Here is a 19,112-nt window from a genome sequence, read left to right as displayed (position 1 = left end):
GAACTTGACCATAGGAAACCTGGCTGGGATGCTGGAAAACCTTACCACAATCATAGAAGCAGCCTGGACAGTCGCTAATACTGGAACTGCAGATATCTGGAAACACTAGGAGAGCTTGCAGGCAGGGGAAGTGGTGGATGACTGAACAAGGCAGGCAGGAACCAAGACTGTAGCACAAACAGACTAGGATAACTTAAAGGCTATGTACACCTTAATACGCATTTTTATTATGATTGCATGTTACTAATTTTTGGCTAAAAAAAAGTTTTTTTCAATTGGCCTTTATTAAAAATATTGTGCTGTTCTGTCACAAAAAGTTAACTGTTTTTCTAGCTGTGTGACTGATACTTTCGCTTTGTGCTAGTCATCTAATAAACCTTATCTCTAAACTACTAAGGCCTCATTCACACATACGTGGATTTTCACAGACCACGGTCCGTGAAAACCCATCCTGCTGACATAGCAACCAATGACGCCGTGCGCTTCGTTCCGCCGCCGCTGTACAGTAATACACTCGTATAGATCATACAAGTTTATTACAGTACAGCGGTGGCAGCACAAAGCACACGGTGTCATAGCAACCAATGACGCCGTGCACTCAGCAGGACGGTTTTTCACAGACCGTCGTCCATGAAAATCCACGTATGTGTGAATGAGGCCAAGATGTCATAAAGGAAACCTGTCATGTGGGTATTTAATTATAATATAACTCATTATATACAATTATTAACTGTTAAAAAGTGCCTTTTATTTATTAACTTAGTGGTGTGACAACCGGTTAGCCTCATTATATACACATAAAGAAGCCACGCGCCGTATGCTAATGAGCTGATTTGAGTCCAACATGACGCATAACTTTGATTTGAGTCCAGCGTTTTTCTATTCAGCACTGTAGCCACTCCCCTATTCACTTTTTCAGACGCTCAAATGACTCCCATTCAAACATCATAAAGTAAACTGCGCATACGTCGGGGATATACTGGCGCGCTCTATCCTCACCTCCGGTAAACCAGTAGAAGCAGGAGTTATTTGGCGTGAATTAACCTCAACTTGAAGCTTCTGGAAAGAAAATCACTGGCGCATGGGATTTGAAAGAGACTTCGGAGCCACAATAAAAATAAAAAAAGCTGTAGATAATAAGATGATGAAAAATGGGGCGTGATTTGTGATGTCATTTGTTCTTTAATAATTGGCGGGAAAATGAATAACGAGGAATACAAAGGTACTATATTACTAATGTGAAAAAAAGGGGGAGGAATATACTATTGAAATTAGTAATTATAAGGGGTAGTTTGTTCATTGGGTGATAAACACATGACAGGTTCCCTTTAACCCACATTCTTATCAGTAAGATAAGAACTGAGCTATAATGAATGTTTATAATGTCAGAGAGCAGAGATAAGGAGTCTGTCTGCTCTTGGTCTGACGGAGAAGACCAAATCCAAAGGGTGCTACTACAGCATCACAGCTCTGTACAGAAAAAAGGGCTCCACATTTTTAATAAAGACCAATTAAAAAATATATTTTTAGCTCAAAATGAGTACAATGCAATAATTAAAAAAAGGTGTCCATGGCCTTTAAGAACTTAAAGACTAGAAGTGAAACTGAACTGTGAGGTCAGAAGCACACAGGCAGGAGGGAACACATCAGGAACACAGGCTGGATAAAGCAAGTAAATTGCAAGGAAATCACTGAAGGAAAAAGTCTCCCAAACACCTTTGCTGGTCACAGGGAACCTTGAAGCTCAGGCACCCTTTGCCTGGAGAGGTTGCTTTAAATACCCAGAGACCCTCAGCCATTGGCTGGGGAAGGATTTACAAATGCGTGCACTGGCCCTTTAAGAGGCCACAGGTGAGCGTGCGCATGCTCTAAAGGAACAGGTAGTGGAGCAATGGAGACAGCAGCTTGCAGAGGACACCAGATCGCATGGTGAGTAGCATGGCAGTGGCGGGCAGTGTCCTTCATGCTGCTGCTGCTTCTACAGATAGATGTAAGAGGATTTCCTTCTCTCTAATGGTGCTGTGTATGGGAGACATCATAGCAGCTAGTCTTCTTTTACCCTGGAAAACTTATGATAAATGCAGAATATACGTAATATAATGGCCAGATAGAGTGTTTTTCATCATGTGCACACACGACTGCTTATTCTGAAATCAACCTGAAATGACAAGTACGCTTTAATCAACTAGTAAAAAAAAATAATACGAAAAATGTATTCAATTTATGTTCTTTTCTCTAGGATGCTTGAATATTCTTTGGATCTTCAGAATGTCAGCTTCTCAGCGGTGCGCACGGTCCGGGTTTTACGTCCACTGCGAGCCATTAACCGGGTGCCGAGTAAGTTCCCTTAAAAGTAAATAAATTAGCAACAAAGGTGTAGATTTACAGAAGCAGCCTTCTATTGTCTGACAGTATGACAGAGTACTTTATATTTCCCAGTGTGCTGTGTGTTCCCCCAAGGCATACATAATTTATTCAATGTTGATTTCGCTGTGAGTGTATTTGTAATAGCATCTTAACTTACAGCACAAGAGATTATAAATAACCTCATCAGAAAGAATTCAATTACATAAAGTGTCTGTGTACACCTATGTCTGAAGAAGAGTACACGGCTGCCACTGTTACAAATCATGCTCATCTGAAATTTCGAGCAAGGACCCTCGCAGCACAGAGGCTTTAAAGAGGTTTTCTGGTTTGCATCAGCATGCTTTAAAATAATAATAATAATTTATGAACGTAACTGTCATTTTGTAATGCATTTCTTTTACTTTTATTGCTCCTGTCTCCCATTCTGGGCTGTGGTCACATGACCAAGTCCATGCAGCTTTTTCTTATCTCCTGTAATGTTATGGCCATGTCAAAGGAGCAACAAGGGCAGTGTGTCACGTCAAGTAGGGAGCAAGGCAGACTTGACCTCCGACCACATCACTGTTCCTACCGACTTGCCGTAAACGTCGGCCCCCAACTGGGCGACAGTCCCTCACCAGGCTAAGTATACAGGACTTACTTAGGGGAGTCAAAAGGGAAAGTCAGACAGGCCGAGTTTAAACCAGAGAATACTATCAGAATAAGGCCTCATGCACTCGACCGTTGTGGTCCGCATCCGAGCGGCAGTTTTTGCGTCTCGGGTGTGGACCCATTCACTTCAATGGGGCCACAAAAGATGCGGACAGCACTCCGTGTGCTGTCCGCATCTGTTGCTCCGTTCCGTGGGCCCGCAAAAATATATAGCATGTCCTATTCTTGTCCGTTTTGCGGACAAGAATAGGCCTTTCTACAATGGGTCGCCCGTTCCGTTCCGCAAAAAACGGAACGGTCGTGTGCATGAGGCATAAGGAAGAAACAAACACAGAGTAATATACCAAGCAGGGTCAAAACAGAAGATAACGTCAGAACCAGAATAAGGCTACTTTCACACTAACGTTTTTTGCGGATCCGTCACGCTTCTGTTACAATAATGCAACCATCTGCATCCGTCATGAACGGATCCGATTGTATTATGTCTTATATAGCCAAGACGGATCCGTCATGAATACCATTGAAAGTCAATGGGGGGACGGATCCGTTTTCTATTGTGTCAAGAGAAAACTCTTGACTTACATTGTGTGTAAGGACGGATCCGTCTTGCTACGCACCACATTGTGGACAGAAAAACCTTCTTGCAGCGTTATTCTGTCCGCGATGGGTACGCAACCAAACGGAACGGAATGCATTCTGGTGCATTCCGTTTCGTTCAGTTCAGTTTTGTCCTCATTGACAATGAATGGGGACAAAACTGAAGCGTTTTCTTCCGCTATTGAGATCCTATGACGGATCTCAATAGTGGAATTGAAAACGCTAGTGTTAATGTAGCCTTAGGAGTAAGAAGCGAAGTGAAAAACAGTCAGAACTCCAGTCACATGAAACACAAACTAAGCATGTGAGGCAAGAAGACCAATCACAGGCACATGATTGACCCAGTGTCCTTGCTCTCCGATAGGCCGAATAGCCCCACTGTCAGCTGGGCTGAGCTTTTTGTCACAGTAATGGAGTAACAGTGACACCACCACATTAAAAAGGCCTGACTCGCCGCAGGAATGTGAACAGGTAAGTACCTGAGACAGTGATAGGGGAGTGTCTATTTAACTCGCTGGTGGGAGTGCAATGTGCCGGTCCACAGGGGTAGAACACATGAAGTTCATGGTGGGTCGAAGTGTACAAAGAGTTCATTGGTTACTCACGGTTTAGCAGTCGCCTCCCTGGGCCAGCAGTGCAGTGAAGGGGGGAGCAGCACTGGATTCTCCGGGGCACACTCTATTACAGGGGACACCGGCCAGGTGGCGATCGAGGTGCCCTTGATGGTGATTGGGTTTCTGAGTGCTTGTGTGGCTGGGCCCCTGAATTAAGTAATGTCGTGACGCCAGCACCTTGATGGTGCAAAATGCTGAGAGTAGTAGAAGCATGGAGTTAGAAGAATGAGGCAGGTTTAAATCCAACAGAGAACTTTACTATAACCAGGTTCTTGATCACAGTTTACATCCAGTAATAAAGCAGTCTCTGATACACATGCAAGTAGGATGTGATGAATCCCAGTAACAGGCTGTACTTGTAGTAATGTGTCAGGCTATAGTAGGTAATTATGTACTCACTGATATTCAGCTCTTTGCCTTGCTTCGGTCTCAGTTGAGGTAGTTCAAGTCTTTTTCTTCTACACACAAGTGATGCAACAGAAATCTTATCTGTCCTTAGAATAACGGTGAGGCTGCCGGAAGCTGATAAATCCTTCACCTAGATACAAAGGCGCATAGAGCCTAATATAATGGCTTTGTCCTTCCTTTGTCTTTTCCACAATAAATTTGACAAAATCCACTTGCTACTCCAGAAGAGTGAATGGTAGAATACAGACTTCACCTCTGCCTATTTTCCTGGCTTGACACTGAGATACACGTTGACTCCTCTGGGCTGTGAAGCCCAAGAGAGAGCTGAGGAGAGGGGACCTCTTCTTCCCTCTAGCTCCTCATTCCATCTCCTTCTTCCTCTCTCACCAACTCCCTAACTAGGCCTGAACTGAGCTATATACTGTATACTGTGGTGCTATCCCCATCTAGTGGTGGAATGTTTGTAGTGCACCTGACAGCCTGGTAACAGGGATTTCACATAAGGATGAAATATAGCATGATATAACATGTGACACAATAAGCTTTTGCAGTGCCCACGTACACTAGTGGGACGCTGCAGGAGGAGCTATGAACCAGCTGCGCGTTGTTAGGGGCGGTGCTGGAGCTATGGCAGAGAAAGAAGAAATGCAACATGGGTTTGGTTGGATACAAAGACAGGAAGTGCTACATACAGGATGTTAGCAAGGCAAGTTGATTGGTTTACATGGTAAAAATGAGTCAGGAGACAAATAAAAAAAAAAGCATGGGGAAGATGTACAGGAGGTAAGGAACAGCATGAGCCTATCTGTTAAAAACCATAGTTATCCCAGAAAACCCTTGTAAGAGGTGAGATATACAGGGTGGCCCACGGAAAATTAGCCTGCCTCCAATATCTCCTAATCAAACTGCCTAATAGTAAATCTGTCTTCATTGTCCTTAGCAACCTATCAGAGCTCAGGTTTCATTTTTTCAGAGCCCTGTAGGAACTGAAAGCTGAGCTCTGATTGGTTGCTATGGGCAACTAAGACAGATTTACTATTCAGTTTGATAAAAGTGGCCTATTGTGTCAGAAAGATGGTTCTCTCTCTGGAACAGCAAATTGTTATTGTGGAAGGCTATGTGCCAAGCAGATCGATTAAGGAAACACAAGACCTTTGCCGACAAGTACCCAGGAACAAAACCACCAGATAAACGTATTCAGAGTCCGGTTCAGAAATGGCATCAAACTGGCTTTGTTCCAAACATGAAGAGACCAAGGCATCCATCGATTATGACGGCTCAAGCTGTGCATGAAATTCAGCAGCGGATTGCAAGTAGCCACCCAAAAATCACCTCAAAGACTGTCTCAGCAAGTTGGTGTATCACGAACGACGTGTCAGTGAGTGCGGAAATTTCTGACCCTGAAACCGCACAGAATAACGTGTACAGGAACTGAGAGAGTCTGACAAAGCTAAACACGTAAATTACTGGACTTGGTTGCTGACTATGATTGTTGACAGATTTTTGGACCCAATGCTGTACTTCATGACGGATGAAGCTTGGTTTCATTTATCAGGTCATGTAAATTCCCAGAATACGAGGTACTGGTTCGGTGAAAATCCCCATTTGTCTCACGAAACACCACCAGAAAATTGTCGTTCCGTGCACAGTGTCAGGAACACGAATAGTGGGCCCAGTTTTCTTCAAATCAACTGTGAATAACGCAATTTACCTGGACATCTTTGAACAGTTTTACAACCAACTAACACCAGAAGAAAAAATGTCCTGCTTTTTCCAACAAGATGGGACAACATGCCGCACCTCACGGGACTCACTGGTACGAGTTCATGAACTGTTTACGGAGGAGTGAACTCTGAGGGGTTATGATCACTACAGTCCCCAGACTTGTCCACATATGATTTTTATCTGTGTAGAAATTGAAAACAGAAAGTGTCCACCAACAATCCACATCCCCTGGATGAACGGAAAACATCACAAACACCATCTGCAGCATCACAAGCAGTATGAGCCAACATAATCCGACCTGCCCAAAGATGCAGAGACCTGAACGAGGACCACTTTCAGCATCTTTTGTGACTTGTGGGTAATTTTAAAAAAACAATCCACTTGCTAGTTCATCTAGTCATACTATCGCTGGAGGCGGCCTACTTTTTAGTGGACAACTCTGTATTAGGCAGCTAATGAACAGTCAGTTCTTAAAGTTGATGTGTAGGAAGCAGTTAAAATCAGCAAGTGTAAGGATCTGAGCAACTTAAAAAAAGAGTCAAATTGTGATGGCTAGATGACAGAGTCAGAGCATCTCCAAAAGAAAGGACAACTAGCCCTAGCATTTATATGGCATACCTCTTTATGGCAGCAGTATTCCCTAATGGTAGAGTCCTCTCCTCAGCAGGATTGTGCTCATGCCACTGCAAAAATTGACAAAAAATTGATGTAAACCATTCCATTGTAGCTCAGGCTGGATGTTTATGGTCATTGTCCTGCAAGAAGGAGATCCCCAGCTCCAGTCTCAAGAGTTTTGCAGACTCTACCAAGTTTTCCTCCAGGATTGCCCTGTATTTAGCTCCATCCATCTTCTTGTCAACTCTGACCAGCTTCCCTGTCCCTGCTGAAGAAAAGAATCCCCACAGCATGATGCTGCCAGCACCATGTTTCACGACGGGGGTGGTGTTTTCAGGGTGATGTGCAGTGTTAGTTTTCCATCACACATAGCTTTTTGCATTTATTCCAAAAAGTTAAATTTTGGTCTCATCTGACCAGAGCACCCTCTTCAATATGTTTGCTGTGTCCCCTACATGGCTTGTTGCAAAGTGCAAAATGGACTCTTATGGCTTTCTTCTTGCCATTCTTCCATAAAAGCCAGATTTGTGGAGTGCACGACTAATAGTTGTCCTGTGGACAGATTCTCCCACCTGAGCTGTGGATCTCTGCAGCTCCTCCAGAGTGACCATGGACCTCTTGGCTGCTTCTCTAATGAGTGCTGTCCTTGCCTGAGCTGTCAGTTTGGATGGACAGCCATGTCTTGGTAGGTTTGCAGTTGTGTTATACCATATTACTGCTCTGCGAAGTATATGTGGCCCCTAGTTTGGTCAGAAAACATCTTTGTAGCATGATCCATGGGATGCCATATTGAGGGCCTACTCTCTCCTAAAAACGTTGCTTCTTTAGGAAAAATACAGCACTTTATTGTAAGCCATTCATATGTCATAATACACTAATCTGATTGACATTACTTCTATATTGTGTCACACAGGAGCAATAGAAGACATGCCAGTTTGACCCACTAGTCACCAACCAATGCCATCTTCCTTTACTTTTCGCAGGCATGCGGATTCTTGTTACCTTGCTGCTGGATACCCTTCCGATGTTGGGCAACGTCCTTCTGCTTTGCTTCTTTGTATTCTTCATTTTTGGCATCGTTGGAGTACAGCTTTGGGCTGGTCTGCTTAGAAACCGCTGCTTCCTCCCTGAAAACTTCAGTCTGTAAGTTGAAAATGTGGTTATTAGGAGAAGTCAAATAAATGAGTGAATATTGTATGAAAGGCTTTTATTCCGAGTCGGCCAAACAATGTTATTTTAATCTACTTCTATTCTTCATTTTTTATCATTTTTGTTTTTCCAGGACGTTCTGTTCTTGAATCTGACGGGGAATGTCAGTAATACCATTTTACCTGTTTGGTGCATGCACACTCCCGTCTCTCCGTCAATGAGTAATATCAGAACAGTCATTGCCCCCTGGAGCATTTGGATAAGATGTTTTATCCCTTTAACTCTTTAAGGACTAAACCAATTTCTGTTTTCCATCCCAGCCTTCCATAGACCATAACTTTTTAGTTTTCCCGTTGACCTAACCATATAAAGGTTTGTTGCTTTGCAGAGCAAATTGGATTTTTATTGGCATCAATTAATGTTTCTTTATCATGTACTGAGAAATGAAAAAAAATATTTGCGGGACGGAATGGAAAAAAAATGCATTGTTTTGGGGGGGTTTTGTTTTTTACAGCATTTACTGCACTGAATGCACACGATCAGGATTGCGTGCAGATTTTCCGCGCAGATTTGCGTGCAGAAAATCCGCACCGTAGGTCATGTACATTGTATTCTATGAGAATTTGAAATTCTCAATGCACACGATGCAGATTTTTTCCGTGCGGATTTTGACCTGCGTTGCGGATTTTAAAATCCGCAGCATGTCAATTTATTTTCTTTATTCACTTAGTAAAATCCGCATGCGGAAAATCTGCACCAAATCCGCATGCAAATCTGCACCAATTGATGCGGATTGACCGCACAGATTTGCCTGCGAAGACCTGCGGATTTCAGTGCGGATTTTCCGCACATGAATCCTGAACATGTGCATGTACCCTAAAAATGACATGTTATCTTTATTCTGCAATTATTTTACAGTTTTTCCTAATATGTGCGGGTCCCACCTATGCTTAGAACGAAGCCCGCAAAGTCTCGAAGGGCACACCACGCATACACGGCCGCCCTTCATTCCTATAGGAATGCTGAAAATAGACGAGCGCTGGCTTGGCTATTTTTTTAAACCACATAGAAGTGAATGGAGCGGTGGCTGCGCATGCACAGTGTGCTTCCCATTTATTTCAATAGGACTTTCGGAAAATAGTCGAGCTGTGCGCCCTCAGTGACTTTGTGGGCTCTGTCCTAAGTATAGGTGCGGGTCCCAGAGGTGGGACCCGCACCTAACAGACATTGGGGGCGTATCCTAGTGATATGCCCAATGTCCAAGAAGGGAAAAATCCTTTAAGGCTGTTGGGATATTTTTTTTATTTTTAATATTTAAAAAAAAAAAAAAAAAAACTTTATTATACTATTTTTCCTTGATGTCTTGAGCCTGTTTGATTGCTTGTAAAGTTCACTTTAATACTTCTGTAACAGGGTGTAATAGGAGTACTAACATGGCAGGCCTGTCATGACAACCGCTTGGCACCCAGTGACTGTATTGCGGGGGGCACTGATAAGGGAGCCCCCTCCACTCAGATTATATGGTTACTATTGACTGCAACAAGGGGTTAAAGAGCCTGGACCGGACTTTCCGATCCCAACAGTTTCATGCATGTATAACGTGTAGACCAAATTCAACACCTGATCCCACTCCATACGCTCTCTATAATATACAGTTATGTGGTTAATTTTCTTATAACAAAAAAAAAACTGAATTTGGCCATTTCAGCAAGCGGAGATCTTAAAAACTGTGTCACACAAACTAAATTAGAAGACCAACAGTTGCAGGAGGTCATATTTAACCCGGCCATACAAATTAGATTAAAGGGGTTGTCTCACTTCAGCAAATGGCATTTATCATGTAGAGAAAGTTAATACAAGGCACTTATGTATTGTGATTGTCCATATTGCTTCCTTTGCTGGCTGGATTTATTTTTCCATCACATTATACACTGTTCGTTTCCATGGTTACGACTACCCTGCAATAAAGCAGCAGTGGTCGTGCTTGCACTCTATAGAAAGAAGTGCTGGACTATGTGCACTCCCGCGGTCCTGGCCATCAGAGAGGTCAGCGCTTTTACAGTGCAAGCATGGCCACCGCTTCTGGATTACATGGTGGCCGTAACCTTAGAAATGAGCAGTGTGTAATGTGATGGAAAAACGAATCAAGCCAGTAAAGGAGCAATATGGACAATCACAATACATTAGTAAGGGCCTATATTAACTTTGTCTACATGATAAGTGCCCTTTGCTGAAGTGAGAAAACCCCTGCAGAACTGCCGACTTGCAGGAACGGAGAACCATTTAATGTTCATCGGGTATCCTGACTTTCTTCCAAAGGCACATGTCTGGGAAAAAAAGGATCAAGCTGTTTAATTTCATGCCGATCCTATTGTCCCGGGGAATATAAGCTCTCTCTATTTAGAACGCATGCATGCTCAGCCGAGCAGAGGGTGCATGTGTATAGGAGACAGAAGACTCATTGTACTGTTTTCTCTTTTTTATGCAGTCCTGTCTCCCTGGAGTTAGAGCGGTACTATCAGACTGAGAATGAGGATGAGAATCCTTTTATCTGCTCCCAAGCCAAAGAGAATGGTATGCGGTACTGTCGCAGTGTCCCTACACTCAGAGAAGAAGGGCTGGAGTGTACACTGGACTATAACTTTTATAATAACACCAGCAATACTTCTTGTGTCAACTGGAATCAGTATTATACAAACTGTTCTGCTGGGGAACATAACCCTTTTAAAGGTGCTATCAATTTTGATAATATTGGTTATGCTTGGATTGCAATTTTTCAGGTATGAATTTTAACATTTAAAATCAATTCTGTTCATGAAACTGCAATGAGAATTCCTTCTTTATCATAAAAAACAACAATAATAATAATAATTAAATATTTTGGCAGACAATTAAATCCTACCTCCGGTGATCCACTAAAAAGCATTAAAGAGATACAACTCAGTGTACAAATTCAAGTTTGTACTCTACAATAAAAACATGGGTTCCATATTGTATTAATGATCTAAACTCGCTTGCAGATTTCAAACTTCATTTATTTCAGTATTGGGGGATGAGTAGGAGGGGACTTGAATTACTGCAGCACTTTACTTTCTCCCTGCTGAAAAGATAGAAAGACTTAGATACACATAATCATTTAAATATGTTACCCAAGCAGTGGAATACAGAGTGTGTGTTTGTTGGGGGACCTTGCTAGTTAATAAAATCCTGTAATTACAGCAGCCTCTGCACTGATTTGAGCAGTCAATCTCTGCTTCATTATATGGATCAAACCATAGCACTGCAGTAACAGACAGGAGGAGATAAAGTAGAAAGAGTGACATAAGCCGTTTAAAGTTTCACTGTACCTGTCACATGTCAGACAATGATAAAGGCATCCTGTTAACAGAATCGAAAGGAGAGGTCTAAAGCAAAATGGCTGCATTTTAAAGGGAAAGTCTGCACAAATATACTGCACATAAGAGTACTATGAAGTTTTTATTTTTTACTGGAGGTACTCCTTAATCTTATTGTCACCATTAAATGTGAAAGAGCAAAGTCTCCATTAAATCGAGAAATTATATATTTATATGAAAATGCTTAAACCGAACATTTTAGGTGATTTCTGCTTCCCTATTTAAGGGCAATATATGAAAGAGGGAAATAAATGGAGCTCTGTAATATATAGGTTTATATAATTGAGAGCAGGGTTTCTTAGTAAAAAGCAGAGTAAACCCTGACAGGACTCCTAGGAGAGACAGTGAGAGTCCTGATCACCCCTCCCAGACATGATGATCGACAGTCTTCTGTGAACACACAGCTCCGTTTCTCTGACTCTATCGTATTCTGTTTCGGATAGGGCAGCATAAATCACCTGGCAGGTTTGTTTGTAAAGGTCCCTTCTTTCCCTCTCTAATATGAGTCAGAATGGATAACCGATCCGTAAGAACAACTCCCACTCTGAAGGACTTAATCCTTGCTTTACATGGATGGCCATTCATCTGCTGATGCAGGAGAAATCCCTGGCTGTTTGCTGGGGGTGTGTGCTGGAAGCGTGACCACTGGTGATCAACTGAACCCTAGACTCAAAGGGGTTGTCGTAAACGTTTGATAGGTAGACGTCTGTAAATCAGACATGTGTTAGACATATAATTAACATGTACAACATAAAGCTGAATGGACCACTGCTACACCATGAGCTAAGTCTCTGATGCCATCTAGTGTCTCATTTATTAGGTTTTTGCATTATACCATCATAACTTTCAAGAATCGAATGATAGGACATGATTTGCAAGCCATCCAACAATTCTGAGCAGTGCTTGGTCATGACCGTATATAACTGTGAGCAGAACTTAAATTTGCAGTGGATCCAAAACAGGAATATTTTCAATTTTTTAAAATAAAAACATAGATCCCAGTTCATGTGATTATAGCAATGTATAAGCATAAACTGTTGTTATTCTGATGGTGAGGTGTAATCTAAGTGTGCAACTTTATGTTGTAGCACGCTCATTTGTTGGGCTTTATGTGGCACCACAAATCATCGTTTATCATCAACGCATCACCCTGTGAAAACACGAGATGTGCTGCCAACAATATGCAAAGTGAATGTGGGTTGAATGCTCGGAATAGCGATTGTTCATCCCCCGTTCATTTTGCATTGTGGACTGTGAAAGGACATTTAAACTGAATGTCAACAATCGTCACTTGTTCAGGCCAATCAAGAGGACTTTAAAAAGACTTTAAAAAGTATTAACAATTCTTTAGTCCTACATTGTTCAATCAGTGACAGACTGTTAACGGCATGTTGGACCCATGGTCCAGTGCTGTCATATTCCAAGTTAAACTATTGATCACTACCTAAGGAACTTTAAAATCATCAGGATCAGAAGGTCATGGAACCCCATAAAAATGTGCCGAAAAATGCTTCCCTTGAGTTGGCGGTGATTATATAGAGAGCACTGTACTCAGGTGTCTCCGACAGTCATATTCAACCGCCACTCCATCCAAATTACTGCTGTCATGCATGGAAAAGGAATGAGGGGACTCAGGAACCCCCTTCTAGTGATCATTGAGGTCCTAGCGATCAGACCTTTATCACCTGTCCAGTAGATAGGTGACAAATGTCTATTGTGGGAATACCTATTTAAAGGGGTTTTCCAGGACTCTGGTGACCTGTTAGGAAGAGCCCCTGCCACCAGATTGAAAACAGTGTACCGAACCGGAAGAGACACCTCTATATAGTGTGTAGCGGTCATGCTAGGTTACTTCAGCTCTGCAACCATTCTAGTGAATGGGTTTGTTTTAAAGCTTAGATCGTCAGCTTTCAAACAAGACCAGGACCACAGATGTATTGCAGCCTAAGAAAGAACAGCCTGAATAGAGCCCACTCGGCCCTTCTTCAGCCACATAGCACCACACATGGTTCAAAACAATATTGTCCTTTCCTTCGTGAACAACATGTGTTCGAGATAATCAGTTATGGGGCTGGGGGGTAATTTTAGAGCAGTGCTGAATCAGTCATGCCCAACACATTGGCCCCAATATCTTTTATTCTCTATTGTAATATCTTTGTAGCAAAGATTTATCACATAAAGGAGGAACATACCATGGGTTAACAGATGCTTCCATCTTCTCATCAGGTAGCATGGACTGGCATCAACGTATATGTTATCCCTAATGAGCTTTTTTTTCTCTTTATTTCAGGTGATAACTCTAGAAGGTTGGGTGGACATCATGTATTTTGTCATGGATGCCCACTCATTTTACAACTTTATCTACTTTATTCTTCTAATTATAGTAAGTTTATTTTTCATACATTGATTGAAAGTTGTTTCCACATAACATCTTTTATAGTTAGTTGGAAAATGTTGAGCAAACTCTTTGTTTAGTAAGTGGAGGATTAGTATTAGGTGCATAAAAATGTTTCAATCTTTTTGTGCTTTTTGTGCTTCAATCTTATTGTCTTTTGTACCATGCCTTCCTCATTTTTATGTTGGTTGTACAAGCCCCCTGCCATATCTCCGTGGTGCATACACATTAGGAACATCTCCTGACGCACAGTATACACACAGCCCCAATTTATGTACGTGTATGCTGTACAGCTGCTTATGTTGCCTGTAGACTCATTGTCAACTATGCTTTTCAGTACAGTGAAAAAAAAGTATATTGACCACCAGCATATGCCAATGGGACATATTTCAGGCCTTTATATCTTATGGACATGTTTGTGCCCACATCAGGTGCATTTCCAGTGGATACTCTGACTGTAGACAGGCGCAGTAGGTATGTGCACATACATATCTATTATCCAGTAGTATCCATTACTGGTCTGTTTTTTTTGTTACGATTTTATGTTTTCTTTGTGCATAAAGCAGAGGCAGACTGTGGGTGAGCATTAACCCTAAAGGTGGCCACACACATAAGAGTAAAGTTGACCTAACACCTTGATTTTGGTGGGACTGGTGGACTATCTGATTTGTAGTTTGCCTGTGTCAGATGTTGGGGGAAAGATGCATCACTCATGTTGAATTTCAACGCCTGATCTTTTTGTTCTCAAGGAAGATAAGTCTCCACTGGAAGTGTCTGGTAGCAATTTCTCCCGTTTCTGTATTAACATGCAAACTTTGAGAAGTTGGGAAAAATAGAAGCTCATTCAGCCAACAGCTATTGAAGTTGTACTGGCACCTTAAACCAAAAGGTTAAAGGCTAACTTAACTTTAAAAAAAAAAAAAAAAAAAAAAAACAAGGGGCAGAAGTGCTGCTCGGAGCTCTCTGTCCCTTCACGTGGAGTACTTTCTATAGCTCCATTTTTCACACACTTGAAAAGCTGTGCACAGCAAATAACAGCCGAAGTAGGGTGCTCTAAGCAGTGCTTGTGACACTTCATTGGGTCATTATTATTATTTTTTACTAAAGTTTGGGTACCCTTTAAACTCGCGATACGTCAACTCTGCTTACAGCTTGGTTTGAATCATCTAGGTGAGGCAAATGTTGAATTATGGGATCCTTGAACAGATGAAGAAAAGGAATCAATTAAATATGATGTGGGATTATATCTAATTTAACAAAGCATTTAAAACTTACTAAAAACAAGAATTAAGCGCCGCTTAGAGGTTTTGCACCCACTAAAATTTCTGAAATTTTGACCCAAAATGTAGACATAAGATTAAAAAAGGGGCACAAAAGCGATTTTTATTTTACATTTATATAATGAGCAAATGATCCAACATGATTACCGTATCTTTTAGGGAAAAGTATTTCGGGCTCTGAGAATATCACTCACGGGAGTCACAAGTGTCAGTCATTGGGATAACACTCAGGTATGATGAGTTTGGGTGGCTTAGCCTGGTTTGAAAAAAAAAAGTTTGTCAATGTCTGGACTTTACCACACAGATTTGTGATTCTGAGCATGTCTCATTCATAGAATATTTCTGGAGACCTTAGAATAAATAAAGAACCATAACCTCGTAGGCCTCATACTGCCTCATAGGCCATAGTCTCATGTGCCCCATTGTCAACTGCCGCCCCTTTAAGCGCAGCTCAGTCGCCACCTGAGCCGAGATGCATATCTCGCCTCATATCAGATGCGGCACTGTGTCGGCAGTAATTTGACAGTGTCAAACTAAGGACATCCCCCAACCCCCCCCCCCGCCAACTGGAAATACCCCATTGTCAGTTTATTCCTAAAGTTCTAGTGGGGGTAACAGAGAAACAGCACAAAGAAAAGTGCTCCATAATTGTTATACAGTATTATGGTGAATAGGAAAATGTACTACAGTAGACATGTCAGGAGAGATGACAGCTCCTCTTTAAAAATATGTAGTGATCACTAGAATAATTGTCATAGGTTCTTCCAGTTTTATAAATCTTACAAATATGACCTGTAATTCAGCAGCAGCTAGATTTAAGATGTTGATTTAAGTTTACAGCTGTCTAGATCTACTACCATCTGTTTTACCAATTTCATTACGTTTAGATATCAGTCATTCACTTTATAAATGCACACGGACATAAGTCACAGGGTATTGGTCTTCATCTGGAAGCATCAAGTGCATTTTAGGATCATCATTAGGATGATCTATGTATGGTAGTTTGGGCTATGGGGCTTATTTTGTTTATTGCCCCTAAGTCTTTAAAGGGGTTTTCCGAAATTATTTAACTGACGAACTATCATCAGTATCTGACCGGTGGGGGTCCAACATCTGGGGCCCCTGCTGATCAGCTGTTAGAGAAGGCACAGGTGCTCACAGTAGCGCCTTCTCACAGCTTTGCTTTGGCCATGTGATATCACACTCATTGGTCACATAGCCTAATGTAAGTCCGCGGGGGGGGGGGGGGGGGGGGGGGGTGTAGCGTACGGTTGGGGACACTCACGGGGGCCCGGGTGGCATAAAGTTCACGTCACTTTTATTAGGATCCAGTTTCATGAGGTTTAAATCAACACATGCTTTATTTAGTGGAACCCAGGAATTCCAGTATATCAGTAACAAATCACAAAAACAAAGCCTTCCCGTCTGGGACTAACTACTAACATATAGAGTTTGTCTCACCTAGGCTACAGCTGTTAGGCTGATGTTCCCACAGCATGTGGTTTGCTCACTGGTCCTCAGTAGTCTCAGTAGTGTGCTCTCCTTGCAGGCCTCTCCTAAGTGAGCTACAGAACCCTTTATATAGCAACCTAACAAGGTTAACTGCCTTCAGGTGTTTCAGGGCACACCAACAAGCTGGCCTGGAAGGGAGGGAACAGTTGCTCCCACTACCAACCTTAACAACCATTCCGCATGATCCAGGCCCCAGGTATTTTCATAAAAATTCCTGCCTAAAAAACTAAGTTTGTTCAGGCCACAGCACTTCCTGGATTACACTTACTTCACCCAGGTGAGAAATCTGGGTGAAATATACCGTCCTTCCACCAGTATTCCACCTGCATGACCACATATTTCCCCCCTCTTCTCCAGACCGGAGGGCTGGGTACCTTTGCCTCACATGCAGTGAACCCTTGACAACGCATCTGTAGTTATCTTGTCCTATGTTCCAACACAAAGTTAAAATTTTGGAGAGACAGGAACCACCTAGTGACTCTAGCGTTTCTCTCCCGGTTTTGTTTAATCCATGTTAGGGGGGCATGGTCCGAGAGCAACTTAGACTTCCTCCCTAACAAATAATATTTAAGGGATTCCAGTGCCCATTTTTCCGCCAAACATTCTCTTTCAACTATTGCATTCTCTTTCAACTACTTAAATACATAATGGGGTGTTCTTCCCCATTTACCTCTTGGGACAGCTCTGCCCCTAATCCTGATTCCGAAGCCCATCTGAACTAGGAGCTCTCTTGTAAAGTCCGGGGTCACCAGTACCGGCTGTTGACAGAGGCTATCCTTTAATGTCTGGAACGGCACTTCGGCTTGGGGGGACCACTTTATCATTACGGACTTTCCACCCTTAGTTAGGTCTGTTAGGGGGGCTGCAATGTATGCAACATTTTTCACAAACCTCCGGTAGTACCCGGCGATGCCTAAGAATGCCCTGACCTGTATTTTTTGTCAGAGGCTGGGGCCAGTTCTGAATAGCTTCCACCTTATTCAATTGGGGCTTAATCAGTCCCCGGTCAATAATGTATCCCAGGTACCTGGCTTCCTCTAATCCCAAGGCACATTTCTCAGGGTTGATGGCTAGCCCTGCGTCGCCCAGAACTTTTTGTACTTTTTTTAAGTGACTCTACCAATCTGCGCTATAAATGACCACATCGTCAAGATATGCAGCCGCGTATCCTCGATCTGGTCGCAGGATTCTATCCATCAATCTCTGGAAAGTAGCTGGAGCCCCGTGTAACCCAAACGGCATTACTACATACTGAAATAAACCCTCTGGGGTTAGGAATGCTGTTTTCTCTTTTTCTTCTGGAGTTAAAGGGATCTGCCAATAACCTTTGGTAAGGTCTAAGGTTGTAATGAATCTAGCCCTCCCTAGACTTTCAATTAGTTCGTCAACCCTGGGCATGGCATATGCATCAAATTTTGAAATCTCGTTAAGTTTCCTAAAGTCATTACAAAACCTCCAGGTCTCATTGGGTTTTGGGATTAAGACAATAGGACTAGCCCACTCACTCCTAGACTCTTCTATCACTCCCAACTCCAACATTCTCTTTACTCTGACACATCCTTCCTACAGGCTTCCAGGATACGGTAAGGTTTTATGTTTACGATCTTTCTGGGTTCAGTGATAATCTGATGGCTAATCAGATGGGTTCGTCCTGGAAGATCAGAAAATTTCTCCCGATTGCGTTGCAAAAACTCTTTTGCCTCTTGTTGTTTCCCTGACAGGGTCTCACCCATTTTCACAGGGGGAATTGGGTGGGATCCCTTCTCTTTTTGGGGGGAACTTCGGCCATTAGGGACTTCCTATATTTCCAGGGTTTAAGAAGGTTGACATGATACACCTAGAAAGGCTTTCTTTTCCACGGCTGATGTATCTTATAGTTAACGTAACTTATTTTTTCCACTACTTCTTTATATGGACCTTGCCATTTGGCGAAAAACCTTCTTTCCACAATGGGAACTAATACTAAGGGTTGAAACCAGGGTTGATACTCCTGATCCTTGCAGAGCGATTATACATCCTACTTTCGGAGGATTGGGCCTTCTGTAAATGCTCTTTCACTAAGAGCATTATAGTCTCAATATGTTCTTGCATATGGGTTATATGTTCGATAACGCTTTTGAAAGGGGTAGTCTCAGTTTCCCAGGTTTCTTTGGCTACGTCAAGAAGTCCCCGAGGGTGTCGGCCATAAACTAATTCAAATGGGGAAAACCCTGTGGAGGCTTGGGGTACCTCCCAGATTGCGAACATGAGGTAGGGTAGTAGGCAATCCCAATCTCAGCCATCCCTCTCTAGCGCTTTCTTCAACATGCGTCTTGTTAAATCTTTCGACTAAGCCATCAGTCTGCGGGTGATACACCGAAGTGCGTAATTGAGTAATTTTGAATAGCCTGCACAGATCCTTCAT

General features: G+C 42.4%; 1 protein-coding gene across 2 annotated transcripts in view; it reads left to right on the top strand.

Annotated features, from left to right (window-relative positions):
• CACNA1G (calcium voltage-gated channel subunit alpha1 G) overlaps window positions 1-19,112 on the top strand; it is a 206,709-nt gene that overhangs the window by 34,187 nt on the left and 153,410 nt on the right. For both annotated transcript variants that reach the window (XM_040435736.1, XM_040435735.1), the window contains exons 3-6: window positions 2,240-2,337; window positions 7,961-8,120; window positions 10,615-10,906; window positions 13,812-13,904. In XM_040435736.1, the coding sequence (XP_040291670.1) occupies window positions 2,240-2,337; window positions 7,961-8,120; window positions 10,615-10,906; window positions 13,812-13,904 (643 nt within the window). The remainder of the gene's footprint in view (window positions 1-2,239; window positions 2,338-7,960; window positions 8,121-10,614; window positions 10,907-13,811; window positions 13,905-19,112) is intronic.

This window comes from Bufo bufo, chromosome 6, assembly GCF_905171765.1.
Source record: "Bufo bufo chromosome 6, aBufBuf1.1, whole genome shotgun sequence".
In the NCBI taxonomy this organism is placed as follows: domain Eukaryota; kingdom Metazoa; phylum Chordata; class Amphibia; order Anura; family Bufonidae; genus Bufo; species Bufo bufo.
The sequence above is the reverse complement of the archived record's forward strand: the minus strand, read 5'-3'. Positions and strand labels throughout refer to the sequence as shown.